The following is a 24,904-nucleotide window of genomic DNA, read 5'->3' on the forward strand; positions in this document are numbered from 1 at the left end:
TCAGTGGCTTCTTGGCACATTTTATTCTGTCATTGAGGATCTCTGCCTACCCCAACCAGATGCCCCCCCACTGGAGGGTCCTTGCTCTAAAAACGGATCTGGTGGCATTCTCCATTGGAAGGGCCGAGTATCTACGACCTTTCCAATAGTAGAGAAGGAGACAGATGAGCCCTCTATTGAACAAAGTCCTGACTCATCTTTGGAGCAACCCCCACGGGAGGTATCATAAACAGTCTCACAAATGAAGGATCGAGGCTTAGCCAAATTAAACAACTGGTCCAGGATCACAGAACTTATCAATGGGAATGGGAATCAGTATTACAGTACTCAGCATTGCCATCATCCAGGTCTGCTGTTTCCAAAGACCAGTGCTCTTCCCTTAAACAGTTCAGTAAACTTCCCCCATACTTGCTGTCTCCTTCTGGAAACCACTCTCAAGAATGTGGCTTCCTGAGTGGAATCACTGGATTGGGGTTGGGGAGATGGAGACCCAGACAAATTAGCATCTCAGAACCCTGGTCATGAGCTGGAAGCTTCCCTTACTCATTTCCCATTTACTTTTCTCAGATGAAGGATATGGTTTTGGCTGATCACCTGACCTGTTGTTCTTATTGAGAGAACTGTAGGCATCTTTCAAGATTCCTTTGGAGAATTTAGCACTGTGTCAGGGGCTTGGGTTTGCAGAAATTTCAGTTGGCTTTGCACGGTTGCTCTCAGAAGTTTCTGGTTGTATCAAGGTGGTGTTTTTAGTTTTTTGTTTTTTTCCTTACGAAGAAGCCTGGAACTGTGTCCAGAAATCAGAACAGGAATCAAAGAGATTGTCTTAGAGATAAAGAATGAATTAGAAAGAAAAGAAGCTTGGATTCTGAATCCCCTGATTCAATTTAGGCAAAGGCAAGAGGCACCAGAGGATATAAACCCACAGCACAGAACCCTTCCAGAAATACCCTAGGGACCATTAGTGTATCTTGAACAGGCTTCTCTTAATATCCTGCACGCGCAGAGCAGACATGATTAAAACAGATTGGAATATTTCGTTTTCTTAAAGCAAAGTGATAATTACCTCTGGTATAATTTGCAGATTTAATCAACTTGGTAAAATATTAACTCGATAGTGGGGATGGGTTTGGGCTGATCCTGGCACTTTCTTTTCTCCTAGTCTTGGCCATGACTGCTTTCCATGGCTCTCAGAGAAGTCCCTGAACGGTCATGTTCATAATAGCATTACTGTAATAATAATTTCTGGTCTCTTTATAGTCCCTTTCAATTCACAAAGCATGTTATCATGTATTATCGCTTATCCTCATAATAACTTTGTGCAGGAAGAGGGTCGAGCACAATCACCCCCATTTTGCAGAAGTTAAAGCAGAACCTTGGGGAAGAAGCTACTGGCCAAATTAGTTTCCTAGGGTTGCCATGAGAGATCATGACAAATAAGGAGGCTTCATACCACAGAAAGGGACTCTACCCTTCGAGAGGTCAGAAGGCCCAAACTAAGGTGTCACAGGGCCACTCTTCCTTCAAGAGGCTCTCGGGAAGAATCTTTGCTTAACTTGTCTGGCTTTTGGTGGCCCCTGGTGGTCTTCGCTTGTGTCAGTGCCACTCCTGTCTCTGCCTTCATCTTCATTTGGCCGTGCTCTCTGTCTCTGCGTCTTTGGCCTGTCCCCTCTTGTCTCTTATAAGGACATAAGGACACCCGTCCTTGGATTTAGGACCATCCCTAAATCCAGAATGATCTTGTCCCGTGATCATCCCGTGATCCTTCTCAGGATCACATCCACAGAAGACCCTTTTTCTAAGTAAGGTCACATTCACAGGTCTTGGGGGTGAGGTCTTGCCCAGATCTTTCGGGGGAGACACAACTCAGTGCACTAGCCTTGCCCAGCTTGACCGCAGGCTCCACTCAAACCTTGTGTTTGTGTATTTCTTCTGCCACTGTGTTGTCTCTGGGAGGCCAGCGGTGAGCATCCCTTGGGCCTTTGGACAGGCTTCCCCGGTTGGCCGTAGATCTACGCCCCTGGCCCCAGGATCGCCACTGGCAGCACCGGTTCTGTGGAGGGAAGAAGAAAGGCAGAGTGATGACCGGAGGGGAACCAGTGTTTTCTGAATACACTGCCATGGCCTTGGCCTTGCAACAAGGCATCTGTGTGTGCCTGGATGGGCTGAGTTAATCTGCGGGTCGCCCCTAGGGCCCTGCGATTAGGTCCGTGTTGGGGCATGGGCTGGGTGTAGGACAAGCTCTGCCCCGAAGCAGCTGTGGCTGTGTCCTTCACGGGGCCGCCTGCATTATTGATGGAGCAGGGAAGGCTCACTTCAGGCTCCTCCTGTGGGGCCTGAAGCCCTGGCCGATGGCTCCTCTCTGAGACACCTGACTTGCTGGAAGAGCGGGTGGCATCATGTAGACTGAGGGCTGCCTTTCTCTGCTTCTGGCCGCCCCTTCCTGAACCCTCTCTTGTCAGGATGGAAGACTATGGTGGGTTTGCTGGGTGGGATGCCCGGGAGGACACCTGTCTTCAGACTCAACATGCTTTTCTGTTGTGTGTCGTCTTGCTGTCTAGGAGGGAAGTCCCAAGGGAGGGGGAAAAGCTGAAGGTTTCTGTGCAGGTTCCAGGAGACTGCTAGGGGCCAGATCCTAGAAGAGAAGGATGGAAGGAAACAAAAGGCCGTTAGTGTGCTTGTGTCTAGCCCTGTCATCCCACTGATTGTCCCACTAGCGTCAGCATGCTTTGGCCCTATCAGCCCTGCGGGGAGCCACTGAGAAGTCAGGGGATGCAGCAGTGCGGGATTCGGGCGAGGCAGCACTCACTAAAGCACACGGTCTCTAAGCCGCCTAGCCCAGCCCCTCCCTTGCTAATCTTTTCCACCCGGGTGGATAATTTGTCTTTTTACAACTGCTTCATAATGAATGGCCACATCTTGTCTAGCGAGCATCGGGGAAAACCAGGCTGACCTGGTTCAGCTTGCATATATGGAAGCATCTGGACCCTCGGTATCTTTCCGGCAGGGCTGCCTGGCCTCCCCTCGCCCCTCACCCCCGCGGTGTAAATGCAAACACAGACCCACGTCCTCAGGCCTTCCTGTCCTCCACACACGGGGCAGCCTAGCTTGACCTTCTGCTTTTCCCCCAGGAAGCCATCCCCTGCCTCCCCCGATTCCTCCCTGAGGGGAGGGCTCATGGGGCTGGTGTGGGGGGGGCAATCCGCATGGTGCTGGGCAGGTGGTAGGTGCAGCACAAACGTCATTCCATTTTTTTTTTTCCCCCTTAGCTCTTACTTCCTCCTGCCTCCCCGTTCTCTTTCCTCTACCTGTTGGCTCCGCCCCGGCGCCATCTTGCCTCCCCGCTGGGGCAGGACCTCCAAGGCTCCCGGCCTCATGCTTCACCTTCCTCCTCCAGGACCTCATCCCGACGCTTCGTACACCGACCTTCTTCCTTTTCATTGGTTCCTTCTCTCCTGTTTTGAGCTAAAAATGCCTCTCTCCTCCATTGATTTCCTGTCTCCTGGAGCTGAAAGCCTTGGTGTCATCCTCTGCTCTTTCCTTCTACCTCCAGCAAAGCACCAAAGACCACCTTGTCTTCTTTACCGTGTCTGTTCCATCTTCCCTTCCCTCTCCCGCACTTTTACCAGTCTACTCGAGACCCTTATTAACGTGGCAGCAGTTCTCAAGTGAGGGTCCGGGGTGCCGTGGGGTCCCCAAGACCCTATCAGGGAGACCACAGGGTAGAATCTGAGACATTACTTGTCCTTTTCATTCTGGTGCCCCAGAAGGTGTGACCCCAAGTGATGTTATCACAAGCCAAGTGACCTCTGGGGTCACTTGGCTTGTGATAACGTCGCTGCTCTGGTGACAAACGGCAATTGTGCTAACGCAGCGTTGTGTTTTAAAATATTCTACTTCACTTCCAAAATGGTGAGGAGGGATAGTGTAATCTACATACACAAATGCTCTTGGAGGCCCCCAGAAATTTTTAAGAGTAAAGAGGTGTTCTGAGACCAAAAGCCTGAGAAGAGTGACTCTCAGCCTGCCGGCCAGCACATACCAATACATCAATGAAGGCAGATGCCCCATCTGGGTGCATGTAGCCCTGTGCCCGGCACTGGGTCTCGTCAAGGCGTGTGAGTCAAGGATTTTGTCCCCCATTCATCCCTTTGCCTGGGTGCTCTGAGAAAGGCGCGCACATGCACAGTACTGTTGGATTACTCTTCTGACAGACCTGCTTTGCTCACATCGTCGAGAGCTCCGAGGGCCTCCCTGACTCCCGCCGCCCCCTGGATGAATCCCCAGCTTGCTGATGTTTGATGTGGCCGTGAAGGTCCCGCACCATCTGGTTTCCACTCTCCCTTCCAGCTGCATTTCCCAGTGCTCCTTGACGTGAACTCTGTGCCCTGGCGCAGCTTTTCTTTCCTGTTTTCCCATCTCAGCCTCCAGCGTGGCCGTGAACTCTTCCCCTGCTCTCTGCCCAGGAGCCGCAGAGCCGGGGGTCATGCTGACTCCTCTGCATCTCTGTTCACAGCCAGCGGTGCCTTTCACAGGGTAGACAGGGTTGGGGCGTGTGAGGTCTGGAGTCCAGCAGGGTGAGGCTTACAGCGTTGCTTGGTCCCACCCCACCCCAAGGACTTGGAGTACGAGACTCAACCCCTCCCAATGCGAGCGGGGGTCCCCCCTCTGGACAGGGACAGTGCTGGCTGTCTTCCAGGGTGGCTGTGGGAAGCAGATGCTCCACGAACGCTAGGTCCCTTCTCCTTTCCTGAAAGAGTGCAGGGAAAAGCCAGCGTACCTTTAGACTGAGAGGCTTTCGTGCAAAGGTGCTGGCACCTTCTGCCTGTGGTATCCCACTGGCTGGGACACACGGATTCCTCTTCCAGGACCTCACTTTCCCCTGAAAGCTGATGACTTCTGATGCATGCCTAACTACTTTGGAATTCCACCCCTCGTCCAGAATATCCCGGGTCTTAGTGCCCCTCCTTCTGGGCACCAACACACGCGCCTCCTTACTGGTCCAACAAGAGAATCACGTTCTTCCTACTGAGGCAGACCTTTAGATTTACTGGGTGCTTTACCATTCATGGTCCCCCTAATGGCATAACCCCATTTAGAGGGGGCAGGGACTTGCTCTCTGTCACAGGGAAAGTCGTTGGAGAAGGAAGACCTTGATTGACACCCTTCCCATCAGATGTGCTTCTTCTCCACGCTCCCAGGCTGTCTCATTCACCTCTGTATCAGCAGTGCTCAGCTCACAGCCGGACACAGAACAGGTGCTTCGTAAGGAGTTTGTTGAATTTATGGAGAGTAAAGCTGGGCCCGGGATGGGCTTTGAGCTGATCGTGGAAATGGCGAACCACCTGCTCCCCAGGAGAGTAACCCTTTCCATCCTCTTTCCCTCCTTCTATTCATTCAATAGGCATTCATGTCTCAGGCTCAGTTGTAGATGCTGGAGGTATGGATGAACCAAACAGGCAATTTCTCTGAGCTCAATGGAGCCTAATTTTTATTTGGGGAGACAGATAATAAACAAATTTTTAAAGTGATGCTGGACAGTGACAAATACTGGAGGGAAGGAAATACTGGAGGGCGGGGAGTGGGCTGCTGCACTAAGGCAGGGGTTGTTGGCAGTTTCCTTAGAGCAGTGTTTGGAGAGGCCATATGATTCTTGAATGAAGTGAGATAGCCAGTGTAGCAGGCATGTTATGCATAGGAACTCTGCAGGCAGAAGGGACAGCACATGCAAAGGCCCTGAGGCAGTACCAGGCTGGTCGTGCTAGTGAACTTGACAAAGAGCAAGGTCAATGTGGCTGAAGAAAAGGAAGAGGGTAAGAGGTAGGAGATGAGGTCAGAGAGGTGATGGAGAGCACTGCAGAGCCTGTAGGCCTTTGACTTTGACGTTCAGTGACATGGGAAGCCACCGGAGGGCTCTGAGAAGAGCCATATCCCAAGCTGATGTATTTAAAAGGGTCTCGTTGGCAGGTGAATTAAGTGGAGTGGATTCTTTTTTTTTTTTTCCCCCAAATGAGTGCAAAAATGAAAGGAATTCATGGACTTAGAAGTATTTTTCATCTCTTTGAAAACCTTGCTAAATTACCCCTCCTCTCTCTAGTCCCTGAAGAGCAGGTCGGGGCATCCCTCCAGCCCTGAGGGGCGGGGGGAGCTGGGCCGTCTTTGGTTCAGGAAGTCCCTTCCCCTGTTTCCTTGCCCGCAGGAGACTGGAGCAGAACTTCTTCAACTGCAGCTGTGACATCCGCTGGATGCAGCTGTGGCAGGAGCAGGGGGAGGCCAAGCTCAACAGCCAGCACCTCTACTGCATCGGTGCCGACGGCTCCCAGCTGCCCCTGTTCCGCATGAACATCAGCCAGTGCGGTGAGTGAGTGGCCTGGCCCCAGCGGGCTCCAGGCAAAGGGCCCACACCCTCGAGGGAGCCTGCAGAGCCAGGGCCTTCTGGCCCCTGCCCCCAGCCCCCCACCGTCAGCCTTGAACTCTGCACTGGGTGCAGATCTGGCTTACTGTTGACCTCCTTGGTCATCCCTGTCCCTCCATGAGCCTGGAGTGAAGACAGGGGTGCAGCATGCCCCTTCTCAATGGACCAGTGTCCTTTCTCTCTATGAGATACTTGTCAACCCGATCTGAAGGAGTCTGTCTTAAAGCGTGGGCTCTGGACCTTCCGTATCAGGAACATCTAAGCAAGTTTTAGAAAAGCAGATGCCCAGGCCCTGCAGACTTAACGAGATCATGGGATGTCTCAGAATGAGCCTCGGTAACCTGGATTTCTAGCAGACTCCTCATGGGAGTTGGAAGCAGACCAAAACTGGAGAGCGGGTTGCTGGAACTACATTCTTTGAGCACCTCTCCACCCCCACCCTCTGTCTGGCCTGTGGGAGAGCCCAGCTGGGCTTAAGTTCTGAGCTCTGACCTCTGCTGGTGGGGAGGTGCTGGGAAGATTGTGGCACTTGGGGGCCTTGCAAGAGCTTGATCAAGCAGGTTGTGTTGAGAAGGGCCACCATCGACCCCAGGGACAAAGTTTTGGTACAAAGTGTTGGCTTATCTTTTCACTCGTCCTGTCCTGCCTCTTAGACCTTCCTGAGATCAGTGTGAGCCACGTGAACCTGACCGTTCGAGAGGGCGACAACGCTGTCATCACGTGCAATGGCTCTGGGTCCCCTCTGCCCGACGTAGACTGGATAGTCACGGGCCTGCAGTCCATCAACACCCACCAGGTAGGCGCCCTAGGCTCCGGCCCCATCGGGAGGCTGGGGAGCCTTGACCTCTTTGTCCCAGTGAGCTCCATCATGAAGAGAAGCCAGAGATGTGAGGAGAAGGAAGAAGAGGGAAAGTCTGCACGTACTTGGTTCTCGTCCAGCTCCAACCTTTTCTGGCCCACCCGAGCTTCAGCATGCTAACAAACTTCTCTGTACCTTAGTTTTCTCATCTGTAAAGTGGGTGTAATGCCACTGCTCACCCCCTAGGGTAAATGTGAGGGTTTCCTGAGCTCTTGAGCGTAGAGAGCCTGGCGGTTGGTCAGTGTGCACGGCAGGAGGAAAGGTCTCCTTCGCTTCCTACACAGCTTTCTTTTTGATTTTTTGATTCCCGCAGGTGTTTGGAAGGTGAATGGGGAGCTGCCTTCTAGAAACTGATTTTTTTTTTCCCGTTGGGGTTTTAGACAAATCTGAACTGGACCAATGTACACGCCATCAACCTGACCCTGGTCAATGTGACAAGCGAGGACAATGGCTTCACCCTGACATGCATCGCGGAGAATGTGGTGGGCATGAGCAATGCCAGTGTGGCCCTCACCGTGCACTGTGAGTGGCTGCCATCTTGGAGGGGGGCTGTGTCCCCGGGGGACGGTCATGCAGGAGGCAGGGGCCGGTGTGCTAGGGGGGCAGGACTGAACAAGGCAGTTCTTGGCCGGTAACCCCAGAAAGGGTGACCCTGTCCCTCAGAAGATGGTATGCCCGCAACCCTTCTTCAGGATACCCCCATGTCAGCCCCCGTCTGCCTTCTCTTCGCTCCTAGAGGGTCACGGGGCCAGTGGTGGTAGACCCGGGAAGTGTGGGGGAAGACAGACCTCTCTTCCCCACTTTTGGGAAGGTGGTGCGGGTACCCCTGATCCCCTGGGTCCTCTCCGAGCTGGATGGGGGGAGAACTGGGGTCCCCGTCCTAGTGTTGGGGGCACTGCTCTGGGGCGCGGGGATCTCTGTGTGCTGGGAGTCAGCGGGCCTGTCCCCCGCAGACCCCCCACGTGTGGTGAGCCTGGAGGAGCCCGAGCTGCGTCTGGAGCACTGCATCGAGTTCGTGGTGCGGGGCAACCCGCCGCCCACGCTGCACTGGCTGCACAATGGGCAGCCGCTGCGGGAGTCCAAGATCACGCATGTGGAGTACTACCAGGAGGGCGAGGTGTCCGAGGGCTGCCTGCTCTTCAACAAGCCCACGCACTACAACAACGGCAACTACACCCTCATCGCCAAAAACCCACTGGGCACGGCCAACCAGACCATCAACGGCCACTTCCTCAAGGAGCCCTTCCCAGGTGAGGCCCCTGCAGTGTGATGGCGCTTCCGGGGAGGGTGCGGGGTGAGCACGGCATCCCTCTGGAACTGTTATCTCTGGTGAACCAAAGTCTGCCTGGGGCCGAGTCTGTTCCTGCCAGCATTTCGTGTAAACCAGATAAAGCCTGTTTTTCCAGGGCTGTCAGGTCCCCTCAGAAATACACAGTTGTGCACACACAGACATGCCCTGTTCTGGTAGAGGAAGGGCCTGGGGATTAGACAAGAAAGACAGAGAGAATCTTGACCCAGTCCTTTATTTGCTGCGGAACTCCAGGCATGATAGTTTGCTTGTCTGAGCCTCCATTTCCCGCATCTGTGAACTGGGCACAACGACACTGCTCCTTTGACTCATGACCTCTGGTCTACAAAGCATACAGGCTTTGACACATAGCCATGGTTCGATGACCTTCCATTGCAGGGGCTTTGGGTCTCTCTAGTTCAACCCTACATGTAACAGACGTGTGAACTGAACCTCCTTCTGCTTGCTGATTGGTAGCAAGGCTTGGCGAGGTGGGAGGCTTCTAGCCTTGAGCTTGCTATGTCCAGGGAGCCAGGGCTGGTAACTGAAGGAATGAAAGAACTTTGTTTGTGTGACTCTTTGAGGGCGGGGGGGTGACTGAGCTAAATTCCCTCCAATACCTTCCTGAGTTGCAAGAGAAGAAAAGCCCGGAAGAATTCTGTGGATGCGGTTGTAGCTTCTCTATAGGTCCAGCAGCTGATGGGTTTCTGTCAATGAAACTGAGCAAACTGATGACCTTGCTGATTTCTCTGGGAACAGGCTGGATGACCTTCAATCTCCAGACTCAGGGTTCTAGCGAGATAAAGGGGAGTGAGAAGACCGATCCCCTGTAGGCGCGCACACACATGTGCACACACACGTGCACACACACTTGCGCACACGCACACAGAAGGGTGCCAGCAAGAGCCAGCCCGGTGCCTCATCTGCTTATGTGAAGGGGACTTCTCAGCCCACACATATGGGGTAGCAGCTCCACTCCAGTGGCCTCATTTATCTCAGTGCAGGGAAATTCCGGCGCGAAGCTCGGAAATGAAAAGATGCATGGGAAGCCAGATTCTTGCGGCAGAGGCCCAGGGTGGTGCAGCGCCGTCGCTCAGGAGAGGGTCCCGAACATGCTGGTGTTTAAGACCCTGGTGGTCCCGTTTGGTTCAGCACTTCCAGCATCATCCCCAGCTTGCCCAGTGGCACTGCCGGCCATGCCCATCTCTGCCCCAGGAGCTGGAAGAGTCCCCGCCCTCAGTATGTTGTGGAGGGAGCGGCTTTTTGATACGGAGATACTGGGCACTGCCAGGCCACACAGGTGAGGCCTCGCTGGTGTGAAGGGCTAGAGAGGTTCCCTAAAGCAATGCTTGTTTCCAAAGGGGAGCTTTGGGGGTCTGGAGAGCGTGGAAAGCCATGGAAGGCTCTGGAGGGAGGGTGAGCCACCCCGGGCCGCTCCCCACGGGGCTGTCCTCAGAGCAGTTCTCCGCATTCTTCCAGCCATACCGACACCCTTTTTGTCTCCAAGAGACATAGCAGCCCCTTGCCGCCTTCTCAGGTTCTTAAAGAGGGGTCCCTGGACCAGCAGCATCACCAACCCCTGGGTACGTGTTAGAACTCAGACTCTCCAGCCCCACCTGGCCCTGCACATCAGAGACACCAGGGTGTTTGAACAATCAGCTGTCTTGCTGTTTGGTGAGCTCTGGCCCCAGGAGGTAGAAGGCAGGGGGGAGTCAGGGGAGCTCAGAGGGAAACAGCCCACCAGAAGGCATCTTCCTCAGACCCTGCCTGGGCCGCCCTGTGTGAGGGTTTGCTTGTTTTATGAACCTAGAAGAATCAGTGGATGATGAAAAGGCCATGGCAGGGTTAAGATGGGCCAGTTGTGTCAAACGACAAAACGTCTAAATGTTCAGGAGAGTAAATTATCTGGAGGAGCGGGCAGTAAACCTCATCCCTGCCGAGCTCTGGTGTAAGTAAGGCTGTCTGTGGGTCCTGCTCTTGTCTTCCGCTCTGAGTGTGTGGCGACATCGTATTGATCACAGTGACTCCTCTCTCGCTCCGAGGCAAGCAGAGCTGAGAGGTTAAGGGCGAGGGTTCTGAAATCAGGCAGATGGAGGTGCAAATCCCGTCTGTGACCCTACCAGACAGGTGGCCTCAGCTCCCAGGATGGGGTTGGCGCATGGTATGCAACTGGCATGCAGTGAAAGGTGATCTCTACTCTGCCTCTACTTTTCCGTCTGCGGAATGGGAGCAAGAACAAAAGCTCCTCCCTCAGCTGCCATGAAGATCAAGCGAAGTATGCTGAGGGTTTCTGTCTGTGTTGAGACAGAGGAAAGATGGACCAGCTGTCAGCTATTGCCAGGATCCTTGGGACAGAGGGATGCAGTGAACATAGGCGTTCTAGGAGCAGCGTTCTCTGGTCAAGCTTGTCGGTTCTAACAGGTAGGATCCGGGAAGTGACGTCTATAGGGACAGGGAGCCATTCAACCCGCCAGGGTTCAGAGTCTCTCTAAATCGCTCATCAGTTCATCTCAGGCAAATTCCTCAGCACCTGCTTCTACCTCAAAGGCCATGGTGAAGGTTGGTTGACGCACAGTGGATTCATCCACCGGAAATGCTTACGACAGTGCTTGGCACAGAGTAAACACAGAGGGACTGTTTGTTTCTATTTTCTGAAAAGCACACCCAAGGGCAACTGACAGGGGATCTGTTTTGGGGGCAGAACCAGATCTGAAGGTAACGGTCTCCTTTTCTGATTATCCATGGTCCTGAGACCCATGGGAGAGATTTGGTTGGAATGAATATATTTAACGGAACCATCTGGAAATGCAGAGGCTTCCATCAGTAAAGATTTTCTTAGAGTAGGACGTTAAAATGAAAATGTTCCGGAAAAGTTGTGTTGTTTTTGTTTTTTTTTTTTAATTACACATGCTGTAGGAATGTTGGATTTCCTTCCTCCTACATTTCCAGAGAAGGGCTAAAACCTTCAACATGGCATCCAGCCTTGGTGAAGGAGGTTTTTGCAAGGATCGGTTAGGGAGGTCCGTGGAGATAAATCCTCTTTGGTGTTCCAGGAACTTAGTGGGGCTGCCGGAGGGGATCTGGGCATAAGAGTGGGGGAGCCACCAGGGATCAGGGATTCACGTGTCAGGAAGGGAGGACCTGGAGAGTCTAAGTCACGGCAGGGTGGGAGGTGATAGCTAGAAGGTTGCAGGCCGGGCAAGAGTGTTCCTTAGATGACGATGTGATAGAAGAAGGCATGTTGCCAAGGGGTGTGTGTGTGTGTGTGTGTGCAAAAAATACCTGAGAGTACTTGACAAAACATTTAGGAATAAGTGAGCTGCCGTAACTCCTACATTCTCATTTTTTACTTGGCCAGAAGTCCAGTTTTTCATGGGGATTTTTATAACAGCAGAAAGCAGAATTCCTTCACGACGCTGGGTACAAACAAAGGAGAAATCAATGCCCCAGTGCCCTCCACCTCGGTCAAGGCTGGTTTCCTTGCCCTAAGGAACTTGTGGAGATAGAATGTGATCCCAGGCTGCTAGGTTGGGGGAAAGGAAGGATTTCTCTTCCCAGTTTGAGCCACCGGCAGCTGCGTGCAGCGGAGGGGAGATGGGGCGTCTGGGCGGCATGGGCGGTGTGAGCGCGGGCCTTGGCTCTGCCTCCCCACTGCCTTCTCACACCTAAACCCGGGGCATCTGCTCCCAACAGCACATCTCAGTCCACCTCTTTGTCTGGACACAAGCTACTGCCTTGCTTCTCCCTTCTGTGGACCCCGCTGGCTTTTCCCACGAGGCCCCTTTTGATGAGTGTTGGGATTGGAAGAAGTGCCGTCTGGGACTGGGGTAGCGGGGATTCATGCCCACCCCCGTTCCTATTCAGACAGCGCCTTGGCCCGTGGTTCCAGTTTTCTTCCCCAGCTGCTGGTGGGTAGGAGGTGAGGATCATTCCTGGGTCCCACCCTCTTCCAGTGCAAAATTCTGAGTTCCCCCACTGGTTATAGGGGACCAGAAGTCTTCCTGTTCCTGGGTTCATGTGTTTCCTGGATGGATGCGTGTTCCCAGGCTCCAGCAAGGGAGCTAAGCATGTGGACTGGCTGGGAGATTACAGGGTTCATAGACTCGGCCAAAACATTTGCCCGATGTGAGAATATTCTCGAATAAACGGGAGCCTTATGAGAAATATACAAATCAGCATTCACTGTGAATTGATCTGGCACTGTCTTTGATCTGACCCTGTCTTTCCCTAGGCTCTGAAGCCAATGCTCGGGGCTTCCTCCCCACCATCCTCCCCACCCATCAGGCCTTTGGTACCTGCAGTTTACAAGAGGGTGGTGGCGTGAAGGGTGGGCTCAGGAATTTGGAGAAGGCTCTGTTGGCCTTCCCCAGATGACACAAAATGGGCAGCAGAGAAGCCAGCCGTTAACTGTGCACCTACTGTAAGCAGGGCTTTCTCTAGACTCCTTCACAGAAAGCATCACTTGCCCCACATGTGGTTAGAGAAGAATATTTGCCAGTTTAGTAGAGGCATAATTACGGTGACTGTGAGGACTTAGTGCAGAGCCTGAAGACCAAGGGATGGATGGATGGATGGATGGATGGATGGACGGACGGATGGACTGATGGACGGATGGATGAACGAATGAATGAACGAACAGCTTGTTCTTATTTTTCAGAGTGCGGTAGGCTCGTGGCCACAGTAGGTGTAACATAATGCAGGGAATTCTCAAAGGGATCGGCAACATCAGCAGCACCTGAACTTGGGTAGAAATGTGAATTCCCAAGACCTTCCCCAGACCTCCTGACTCAGAAATCCTGAGTCCAGGATAATGAACTGATAATGCCTGTTTATTGAAAACAAATTTTGGGTTTTATTTTTTTTTGAACTCATCATTTTGAACAAGTTTAAGGTTTACCTCCTAGGGGTGCCCGTTGGCTTGGTTCATGACCCCCGGGTCCTGGGCTCAGCCGGGAGCCTGCCTCTCGCTTTCCCTCTGCCCCTGCTCCATGCTTGTGCTCCCTCTCTCCCTTTGCTCTCTCTCTCTCTCTCTCTCAAATAAATTAATGATCTTAAAAAAAAAACCTTACCCCTGAAAAGTAATAAAATGGTACAAAGAACTTCCTTATACCTTTCACCCAGCTTCCCCAAAGGGTATCATCTTACCTAAGCACAGTCCAATGTGCAAAAGCAGGATATTAACACTAACACTGTTATCGAGTTTATGGACCTGACTCTCGTCCACTGCTGTCCTTTCTTCTCTAGGACCCAGTTCAGGACCATACGCCATACTTAGATGCTCTGTCACCTTATTTTCTTTCAGTCTGGGACAGTCCCTCAGTCTGTCATTGTCGTTCATGAGCTAGACATATTTTCTTTTTTTTCTTTTAAGATTGATTTATTTGAGAGAGAGAGAGAGGGAGGTCATGAAAGCAGGGGTGAGGGACAAAGGGAGAGAGAGAGAATCCCAAGCAGACTCCCCGCTGAATGTGGAGCCCGATGTGGGGCTTGACCCCAAGACCCTGAGATCACAACCTGAGCTGAAATCAAGAGTCAGACGCTCATCCAGCTGAGCTCCCCCCCTCCACCCCCGGGCACTCAAGCTGGACCCTTTTGAAGGATACTCACTAGTTACATTGTAGACATCTCCCCACTTTGGGTTTGTCAATTGCTGCCTCCCAGTTAATACTGGTTATGCAATTTTGGCATGAAAAGCACAGAAGTGATGCTGTACTTGCTCAGGACATCACCGTGGGGGGCACGTGGTGTCCACACCTCTAGTGACATCACTTAATTCTGTCACTGGGTGGACATGGTATCTGCCAGGGTTCTCCACCTCAAGGTGATTTTTTTTTCCCTTTGTACCTAATGAGTATAATGTTTGGAAACTTTGTGAACGTCTTGTGTCTTCTCATGCTTTCACACATTAATCTTAGCCTTCCTTGATGGTTCTTGCCCAAAGTGGTTTATAACCGTGGTATTTGCCAGTGGTGACTTTCTTCCTTCCATCATTCTTTCTATGTGTGTTGGGTGGAATGTTACTATGAGGAAGAGCGTCTCTTCTTCCCCTGTGTGTTCATTCAGTTGCTTATTTACATTGGTACGGACTCGGGGATGTTCATTTTGTGCTATGACTTAGAATCCGTGCAGGTTCCCGGGGCTGCCGTAAGAGCGGACCACAGCCTCGGCAGCTTAAGCAAGACACGTGTTTTTCTCACAGCCCTGGAGGTGAGAAGTCTGATCAGGGTGTCAGCAGGGTTGGCTCCTTCTGAGGCCTCTGCCTCTGGCTCGCAGATGGTCGTCTGCTTTTCGTGTCTGCACGTGGTCTTCTGTAGTTTGTCCTGATCGCTTCCTCTTGCAAGGACACTGGCCATATTGGATTAGCGTCCACCCTAATCAGTTTCTTTTAACTGAATTACCTCTTTAAAGAGCCCATCTCCCGGGGCGCCTGGGTGGCTCAGTGGGTTAAGCCTCTGCCTTTGGCTCAGGTCATGATCTCAGGGTCCTAGGATTGAGCCCCACATCCGGCTCTCTGCTCTGCAAGGAGCCTGCTTCCTCCTCTCTCTCTCTGCCTGCCTCTCTGCCTGCTTGTGATCCTGTCTGTCAAATAAATAAATAAAATCTTTAAAAAAAAAATAGCCCATCTCCCAATGCAGTCCTCTGCAGACGTGCTGGAGATCAGGGCTCCACTCTACAAATTTGGGGCAGGTACAATTCAGCCTGTAACAATCCATGGCTGTCTTCATTTTTTGCTTAAATTGTCCCACATTTGGTCACTGGAGGCTCCCGTGCTCTTTCCCATGCTCCTGCTAATCCGGAGCACACTCCTACTGTCTAGTACCACACGGTGTTCCGGGCACATCTTGTACTTTCTCTGCCCCAAGCCTGAAGTTACGCATTTCTTCGAGGAGCCCTCGTTCTTCTTACTGGAGAGCGGTAGTGCTGTCACCCTCTAGATGATTCCATTGCATGCTAGAATTGGGGAATCTCTGCTGGAGTGGCTAAGAGCCCAGGCTTGGATTCGAATCCAGCTCAGTCAGTTAGTCTCTTAATCTCTAGAAGCCTGTTTCTATTTCAGTTGAGCAGGGCTAATGCTCTCCACCTCCTCAGATGGTTATAAGGATGGATTGATGCGTTACGTAAAGCACCGAGTCCAGCCCCGGCTTATTAGTGTCTGATAATGATGCCCTTTCACTGTTCGCTGAGCCATTTCTAGAGGCGAAGATCCAATAGCACATTTTCATCTGGGGGATGGGCAGGTTCATAAAGGGATTCCCAGGAACATCTCAGGGACCGCTAGAATAAACTGTCTATATCAATTTGAGGAATTCTGTCTTGGGATCACAGCTGGCATTTTCACCAAAGTCCAGGGAAACCCACCCTGCAGCATCTCTTCTTGGCTTTGGGCTACCACCGACATCCCCAGCGCTCTGGGTACCTGAAGGGGGGAGGACTGTGGGTGAGACATTGTGTCTAGATGGAATTTTCCATCTCGTAGACCCTAGGGTGGCTGGACCACCTCCCTGGGAACGAGGAGCTTTATCTCGCATTCCTTCTCTACTTGGAAGACCACTCCAGGAAGGGGTAGTGTGGCCTGGGGGAGGGGTGGTGTGTCAAGGATTTTAGTTTTCAGTTGCTGGAGTAAAGGGGCACTCGTGGTGAGTGGGAGAGGTCATACCTACGAGGAAGATAAAGTACTTCTGCTCTGGTTTTTATGACACTTGTTAATAATCTCTTTGTCTTTTTTTGCAGAGAGCACGGATAACTTTGTTTCCAGTAAGTCTGCTTTATCTTTTGCTTTGAAACTGCTTTATTCTGGTACTTTCCGTGATTACAGATTCCATGTAGCCCTCTTTCCTGTTCCGCGGCCAGCCCCAGACCCACGGCAGCTGAGAGCATTCAGGGAACTGTGAAGGGGAACTGGAGATTAGAAATACTTCTTGGGTAGTTCCATTTGCACATCTCTTGGTCTCCATGCCTCAGTTTCCCCCACAGAGTTCCCTAAGCTCTGAGCAAGTTGTCGGTCTCCCTGCCTGGATGAGAAGGGGTGGTGTGAGGAAGGACATGGGGTTTCACATGCCCAGGTAGAACCCTGGTGATCATCTCACGTGTCCTTGTGGAGAGAAGGGGGGCCCCTAAACCCATGTTTCTTACCTGCTCTTAGGGGCCCAGAATCTGGCTGGGACTCACCTTGTGAGTAATTTACAAGGTCTCCTGATAGGCTTGTGCGTCCTCAAGTGGAATTATTTTGTTTTTTAAGTAGGCTCCATGTTCAGTGTGGAGCCCAACGTGGGGCTTGAACTCACAATCCTGAGATCAGGACCTGAGCTGAGATCAAGAGTCGGACTCTTAACTGACTGAGCCACCCAGGCGCCCCTAAAGTAGAACTATTGAGGCTCAATTTAAAAGCAATCTGGGGCTAGGACCAGACACCCCCTCCCCCCCCATTTGGTGTTTTGCTCATGGACGGTGGGGAAATCTGTATTTATGGCTTTTTTTTTTCTCCCTATGGGAGACTAAGGGCAGCAGCCCTGTCGTTTCTGCCCTATGTGTGGCCTGAGGTGGTGGACAGTCCTTTTGAGGACGCCCCTTACTGCTGGGCATGGATGTGCAGATTATCTGTGATTCCTTCATTTGTCCTTGATCTGAGAGGACTTGTCATCTCCCAGAATGTCCCTCCAAAGACTTCTGAATTGGGGCTGTTTCCCGCCCAGGAGATGATCAGAGACGGAGGACAGACTGGCTTCCTATCCCAGCCTTGCTGGGAAAGGTGGTGTTTCCGGGGTAGATGGACTGGCTGCTTATCTCGGGTGGCCACTGTGTCTTGAACTCCGTGGTAGGGGAGTGGACAGTGAGTTGTTCCCGGGGCCGTGGGTCTCCTGGTCTCACTGAGGAGTAAAGAGGGAGAAAGGAAGGGCATGGGAGAGCCAGGGACAGGGAAAGGAGGGTCCCTGGCAGAGGGTAGCCGAATGTCAACACCATCTGTTGTCACCAACAAAATGTGCCCAATCCGCACCCTGGCCTGGATCCCAAACTATTTTTTTCTACTCCTCTGTACCTAGTAGTTCATGGCCTAGGATGCCCAGGTGACATTCTTTACTGTGGAATGGAGGTAGGTGGGTGGCAGTGAGGGTCCTTTATTCCTCGTGGAGCCTGCCCTTGACCTGGTCTCCAGGGACCTCTGCAAAGCCAGAGCAGGAACTCTTGTGGGGGGCCTGGGAGTCAGGTGGGGACTGTGGCTGAGCCTCTTATGGCTGGTAAGCTAACCACCCTCCTGGTCTGGTTGGTTTTCAGTCTACGACGTGAGCCCCACACCCATCACGGTGACCCACAAACCGGAGGAAGACACTTTTGGGGTAAGTCACTCCCGGATCAAGGGGATTGGTGTTTACTGACTTCGTTTTTGGAGCTAACTTTCTGGAATTTTATCTTACTTGGAACCCCAGCATATGCAGCAGAAAAAAACTGCTCTGAATGACCTGCTTTCAGGTGGTTGAAACCTTCCTTGTTTGATGAGAATAAGTCATTATTTGAGGAACTCTTTGAGGATCCGCTCCAAGCCCTAGGGTTCGGAAGAAAACCGTTTGAAAACCCCCACTCTGCTAGGAGCCTGGCTGGGCCTGATTCGAGGGCAATACTAGCCACACAAACCTTTCACAAGAGTCAGAATTGCTCAGAGCAACCCCTTGGGTGGGTTTTTCCAGTCCCTCCCCCGACCCTCCCCTGCCTGACTCTCAGAGCCAGAGATGTCCCTGAGGAGGAGAGCAAAAGTGTTTTTTAGTTTTGTTTGTTTGTTTTTTTTTTTTTTAAAGAGTCCAGATCTCCAGAACCTTCTGGAAGGTGTTCTGTAAAGATTATCCATGTGAAGGTGCAGAGGGTTTTTTGCTAATGGAAACAACAAACAGTAGACAGAGACATTTTAGGCCTGCCCTTGCGTTGCTTGTGACGGATGGCCCGCAGATGAGAGGCTGAGCCACGGGACGTTCTCTCATCCAGCTGGGGAATTACTTCTCCTGTAATGTGCTCAAGGTCTCATGAGTTACTTCTGCCGAGGAACTGACTCAGTGGTGCGGGTCGGAGTGGGCTGCTGCGGCTCCCCCAATGGGATGACGTCCGTTTGGGCACGTGTGACTTTCCCTGGCCCGCTGGTTCTCAGTGACTGTTCTTACCTGCCCGCTCTCGGCCCCCCCCCCCAGGTGTCCATCGCCGTGGGACTTGCTGCTTTTGCCTGCGTCCTGTTGGTGGTTCTCTTCATCATGATCAACAAGTATGGTCGGCGGTCCAAATTTGGAATGAAGGGTAAGGTGGGATTTTCCCTTGCAATGGTCTCCTGGTGGGGGGGAGGGGCGGGTGGAATCGTGTTCCTTTTGATCAAAAGAGGCTGTTTTATTCTCCCTTTGCTCCCCAAGAAGGCCTCTGCTGGTGGGCTGAAGGCGTCCTGGTGGAGAATCCTGTCTGCCCCTCACTGCTGGGTCCCATCACTGGTGGTGATGGCTTAGAGGCAATGTTGGTGTCCACGGGGCCCAGACTGTGGTCCGCCTGGCTTTGCCCTGAGACCGGGTAGCAGCATAGAGCAGGGCTGCTTGTTGAAGGAGGGTAGTCTCTGAAGGGAGTTGCTGAGAAAAAGGACTCCTGGTGTGAATGGCTTGGTTTCACTCCTGCTTGCCCCCTCCCTTGGAGTTGTGCTGCGAAGGTATTAGCGAGCTAGATGTCAGGTGGTGGACCCCGGTGCTGGGACATTGCCCACATGATGGCATTTCAGCACGTAGCTCTACACAGGGTCCCAGAGCAGATGCCAAGAGCAACGCGATTGCTAAAATTGCTGGCCAGCTTCCACAATCCCAAGTCTTCAGCCCCCTTCTGACTGGGGAAGGCTGCAGGACGCGGCTTCCCACCAGGGCTGGGGTGGGGGGAGTAGCACCAAAGGGGTTAACACGGTGAATTAGCACCCATCTGCCTGGTCTCAGGGATGAGCTGTCCAGATGGCTTCCGGGAGGCTGGGTACTGGTTCTCAAACAGAAACTGGAATTTAAAGACCTGCTCCCCACTGGGGTTTCCATTTTTGGCTAATGTTCGATGGGAGGTGGGTAGGGAAGGATGAGGAAAGGTTCAACCAACGGTCAGGTTGCTGAACTGGAACCCAGGGTTGAGAGGATGGGATCCAGAAAGATGAGTTTCTACAGCTTCTGCACATGAACCGGGATCTGTGGGGAGAGTCCTGACCTTGGGACTCGGGGACCGAAGGAGGGCATGTGAATGAGATCCACAGGGACGGTGGTCCCCTGGACTTATGCAAATGTTTGGGTGGATGTGGCGGTGGGCTGGGGGATGGTTTGGAAAGGAACTAGTCCACTCCTTGTGTTATAGTCTCAAAATATTCTGTGACTCCCCTAAAACTTTAGAACACTGGCATTCAGCAAGAGATCCCTGTGGAAGGGCAGAAAACAAGAGGGCAGGCTGCCTGGCTTCTCCGAGGCTACCTACCTCTCTATACCCTCTTTCTGTTCTTGCTTAAGCTGAACAAGTCAGAGCAAGGCAAGCCAGGTTTTCGTGAATCCTATGAAGTATTTGGACCAAGAGAAATACTTGTGCAGGCAAATTCTAGAGAGGCGATAGAAGTTTGGCCCAAAGCCCCACGACTTAAACAAGATCAGACCACCGTGAGGCACCTTGATGGGAGATGTTTTATCTGCCAGTATTCCCTGAAGCCAAATAGGGCTCCACGGACTTCGAAGATGAACCCCGCTGGGTGAGCCCCAAGTCTTCAGTCTTAGCCTAATCCCTGGGGCCGTGGCTTTGAGGGCTGGCCTTATTGCTTGGGCAAAGTTTTCGGACCACGGGAGGAGCCCTCTGACCATAGCTGTTCCCTCCTTCAACCTGAGAAAACATGAGGGTGTCGGCCAAAGGGGAGAACGGGGCATTTCTGCTCCCCGCCGAGGAGGCAGCGCCACCAGCTGAGACCCTGTGACATGCTTGGCAGCGCTGTGAGAGCAGATTTTTCCTATTAATTGTCATCCGGTTTCTGGAACAGTGTGTCCCCATGTCGGATGGATTAGGCAGGAGCCAGGGTGGTGCCTTCCCCTCAGCTGTGCTCAGAGCCTCTCCCAGCCCCTGCTCCCCTCTCCCAGAGCTGAGCTGCCTCCTTGGCCCTGGATGGCCCCGGAGAGCATGGCCCACCAGGTGGAAGGGAAGTGTCCCCTCCTGGGGAGCCCAGCAGCCGGAAGGAGGGAGGCTGTACTCGGAGGCTGGATGTGGAGATGGGTCTAAGGCTGACCTTGTTGAGGCTGAAGCTGCCTGTCTCTGCCCAGGATGAGTAAGCACGTGCCCCAGGCCGTGCCCACCCCGATCCTTTGTTGCAAGAGGCATCCCGGTGCAGGAGAGAGTGAAGGTGTGGGTACCAGGAGTCCCCCAACTCTGACTCCGGTGAACCCCGAATCCGCCCGTTCTCAGCTTTGAACGTTCAGATCTGGGTCAGGCTCTGCCGTGCCACTTAATTGCTCCTTGCTTTTAGCTAAGTTACGCCGCCCCTCGCAGCCTCCCCTGCCGCCGTGGGTTGGCTCTGAGCGTTGAGACGTGTGTGGACCTGGCATATAAAAGGAGGCCCCACGGCTGTAGTTGTCCCCTTCTTTTCTTCACGTATAAGCCTCGCCCGGCTCCTTTCACTGTCCTTCTACGAAGGGCTGCCCTCCCAGGACTCGTGCACGCCCACCTCTGTCACACGCCGTGATTCATCAGGATGCCTGGATTCTGCACTAACCCCAGTGCCTTGTCCTTCCTTTGCACATACATCATCTGTCTGTCCTGCCAGGCCGGGATCGACTTGGCAGAAACCACAGATCACTCAGTCTGGTGTGCCTGAAACTTCGCACGGTGTTTGACACATGCTCGTTGAACTTAAGATGGATGAGTGCATTTATAATCATAAAAAAAAAAAAAAAAGCCCAGCTTGTGAATCAGTAACAGGCCAGTGAGGGCTACTTTGGCAATGGGAGGGGTCTGGGCCGTGGGACGGAGAGTGGGGTTGATGGGGGGCCGCATACGTAATATACAGCGTCCCCACCCGAGGGCCCAGAACGCAGGGTGTGCACGAGGCGGGATTGCTGGTATGCACTTCGCTTCCTTCTGAGAAATAAGGGAAAGACAAAAACACAAAAGTTGGTGTGGCAAATACATCGCTTAGCATAAGCAGCTCTTACAATTTTGGTTTTATGTCTGAGTCTGATGTTTTAGTCCTCGAGTAAAGAGATGAAACATTGCTGATAAAGCAAAAAAATGCTTTGTCTCCCCCATTCCCAGAGACAGCCACCAGCCTGGGCTTCGTGTGTGTCCCTCAGGTCACTGTTTATGTCTCTCTCCTTGATCTCTTCCTCTCTTTCTCTGTCGTCTCTGCACACCTGCCCTCCCCGCTTGGCTCTCTCCCAGCCAGACTCACGCCCTGTGGGCTCCCTCCACCCCACGGCGATGCTAGGGACCAGGTCTGGTAACCAGGTCATTTTTAAACATTAAAAAAAAACTTAAAAAATATTTTCCGTTTAAAAAAAATATATTTTCCGTTTATCTATTTGGATTGCGCACAAGTGGAGGGGAGGGGCAGAAGGAGAGGGCGAAGCAGACACCCCGCTGAGCAGGGAGCCCATCTGAGGGCTTGGAGCTCCGTTCCAGGACCCCAGGATCATGACCTGAGCCAAAGGCAGATGCTTAACTGACCGAGCCCCCCAGGCGCCCCCATTTTTTTGTACTTCTGTGTATATGTATACATATGTTTGTTCTTTACGGGTCACAGATTGCTTTCCTAGACCTCTAGACGACAATCATTAGTGTATATATCTCTTATATTGATCTTATTAATACATTTTATTTGGACAAGAGAACTTGTGCCATGCCGGTTTTAACCAGTGTGATTAAAGCCCGCAGCTCCCCCAAGAGTGGTCGCGCGCAGTGTGCGATATGTGTGGACAGTGTATGTTCGGTCTATGAGAAAATTGATGCCTACATACGTGTGCATATATGTGTATGTGGGTACATGCACATTTACACAATACACGACTCGAGTGTTTAACTGACGCACGTGTTCACACTCTTAGTTTCCCTCTGCATCTTGTTTATTTACCTGTCGGGTGTCAGAGGTCTCCCCATGTTGGTGTGCGCAGGCGTTCTACCAGACACTTAGTTTTTGGGAGATGAAGATATTAACGAGATCTTACAGAAACAGATAGAAAAAGCACCATCTTGAACACCTCTGTCCTTCTGTCCCCCTGCCGTCTTATTGATCAAGGTGGCCCTAGGAGCGGTCACACTAGCAGGGGAGCAGGTCTCTTGGATCCACAAATGTTTTGAAATGGCGCCGAGCCAGGGCCGTAGGGTTTCCTGGGGCTGTGGCTGAAGCCCAGGGTCTTACTTAGAGCAGCGGGGGATCATTTGGTTCCCTGTGGTAACGGACTTTCAGAACAGAAGCCTGCAGGAGCTGGGACCTGAAGGCTCCTGGCTGTGTGGGACACTATCTCTTTGAATTGCTGGGTGGGGGGATTGATCAATGAGGCGGGTTGAGCCCGGAATGTGTGCAGGGCAGGAGCCGTCCACTGGGAGGGACAGAAATACAGAGAGACATTTCAGTATTTTATTATTTTATTTTATATTTTTAAAGATTGTGTGTATTTGTTTGGGAAAGAGAGAATGGAAGAGAGGCAGAAGGAGAGGGAGAAGCAGGCTCCCCTTGAGCACGGAGCCAGATGCAGGGTTCTATCCCAGGACCCGCCCCCCCGCCCCTCCCCCCGCTGCCCCTTCTATCATGGCCTGAGCAAAAGGCATGATGAAACCGTCGTTGAAACCGACGGAGGCAGCCAGGCGCCCCAGACGGTTCAGTGTTTTTGACAGCTAAGGATGTTGTGCCTGTGGGCCCTGGGCCTGGGCGTGATGTGGTTCAGAGTTTGCACCAAGCTCTCCCTTACAAGATATGTTTCTGTCGGCCATCGGAAGACCATGGCAAGGATCTGGCTGGGGCTTTGTGACAGCTGTGTGTCCTGCTGAAGAAGCTGTGGTGAGAAGAGGAGGCGTCATGCTTTGGATTCTTGGTCCGGTGAGGCCAGGTTAGGACTCCCCACTTACAGCTTCAGTTCCTTTCCAAGGCCAGCGAACCGCCTTATGCCTTGACCTTGGCTGTCTCACAGTGAGCAGCCCCAGTGTACCTGCCATCTTCAGAAAAGTAGCCAGGTTGGGCGCCTGGGTGGCTCAGTCGGTTAAGCCTCTGCCTTTGGCTCAGGTCATGATCCCAGGGTCCTGGGATCGAGTCCCACATCGGGCTCTCTGCTCAGTGGGGAGCCTGCTTCCCCCCCTCTCTCTGCCTCTCTGCCTACTTGTGATCTCTGTCAAATAAATAAATAAATACGATCTTTAAAAAATACAAAATAGCCAGGTCAATGATGCAAGAGTGTCTTTAAATAATAAAACATGTCCCATAGTTTTCATAACCGTTACCGTAGTTATTTAATAGAGGAAGAAGCCTTCGCGTGGGTTTTCGCAGTCTGTAAAAAGAGCGTATGTTCTTTGGCCTCTGACCTTGTGACGACCTCAGTATCTGTACATATTTCCAGATCAGGGATGTGGTGATGGTTCATGCTTCATGCTTCTTGGCTTCCTCTTCTCCCACGGAAGAGACAGAAGGATGGCTTCTTGGAGCTGAAGCAGACCTCAGGCTTCTTAGGCACGTGTCCTCATTGTACAGAGAAGGGAACAGACTAGAGAAGTGCAGTAACACGTCCCAGCGCACAGTGGGCTAGGGTAGCACTGGCCCTGCTCCGCCGGGACGTGCTGTGTGCAGAGAGCCGGGGAGGGCCCAGAGATGAAGCTGGTTCTTCTCATGCTTTGTCCTTGGGTGCTGTCCGCCTTGAAAGGGGCTTTCAGCAGTGCTGCTTCTTCATCTACTTATCTCAAGCTGGGGCTCTCACCTGGCTTGTGGGGATGCAGGAGGGGAAGAGGGGAGCTGAGCAGGGGTGGGTGCTGCTTCCCTGGCTGAGGATATGTCCTTCATTTCTTTCTGGGCACGGCGGGGACTGCACTGCAGGGCAGCGGAAGCCGGAAGGCTGTGGAGGACGGGGTCGAGACCTACCGCCAGGGCTTCTGGTAGTACGTTGAGCGCTTCGGCAGCCCTCGCTGGCTTTTTATTCTAATGGTCGGACACGTGCCGGTGCCTCTGATGGGCCCGTGGATAGGCACTCCAGGACTGTTCCATTGTGAATTAGCGTCTGTTAATAGGTACTTAAAGTAAAGTGGTTGCCTATTTGATTATGATTGGGGGTTATTAACATTCTTTCCATAAACAGATGAGAACTGTCGTCTGAGTGGATGGTAGAATCCTGCCAGAGTCTTG

General features: G+C 52.4%; 1 protein-coding gene across 5 annotated transcripts in view; it reads left to right on the plus strand.

The window, feature by feature from the left end:
• Window positions 1–24,904, plus strand: part of NTRK3 (neurotrophic receptor tyrosine kinase 3) — a 380,449-nt gene that overhangs the window by 111,718 nt on the left and 243,827 nt on the right. For all 5 annotated transcript variants that reach the window (XM_045067153.1, XM_045067149.1, XM_045067150.1 and 2 more), the window contains 7 exons: window positions 6,197–6,354; window positions 7,066–7,208; window positions 7,652–7,793; window positions 8,225–8,521; window positions 16,291–16,314; window positions 17,833–17,894; window positions 18,735–18,837. In XM_045067153.1, the coding sequence (XP_044923088.1) occupies window positions 6,197–6,354; window positions 7,066–7,208; window positions 7,652–7,793; window positions 8,225–8,521; window positions 16,291–16,314; window positions 17,833–17,894; window positions 18,735–18,837 (929 nt within the window). The remainder of the gene's footprint in view (window positions 1–6,196; window positions 6,355–7,065; window positions 7,209–7,651; window positions 7,794–8,224; window positions 8,522–16,290; window positions 16,315–17,832; window positions 17,895–18,734; window positions 18,838–24,904) is intronic.

Source organism: Mustela putorius, unplaced genomic scaffold (assembly GCF_011764305.1).
Source record: "Mustela putorius furo isolate JIRA1106 unplaced genomic scaffold, ASM1176430v1.1 tig00003875_pilon_pilon_pilon, whole genome shotgun sequence".
Taxonomy (NCBI): domain Eukaryota; kingdom Metazoa; phylum Chordata; class Mammalia; order Carnivora; family Mustelidae; genus Mustela; species Mustela putorius.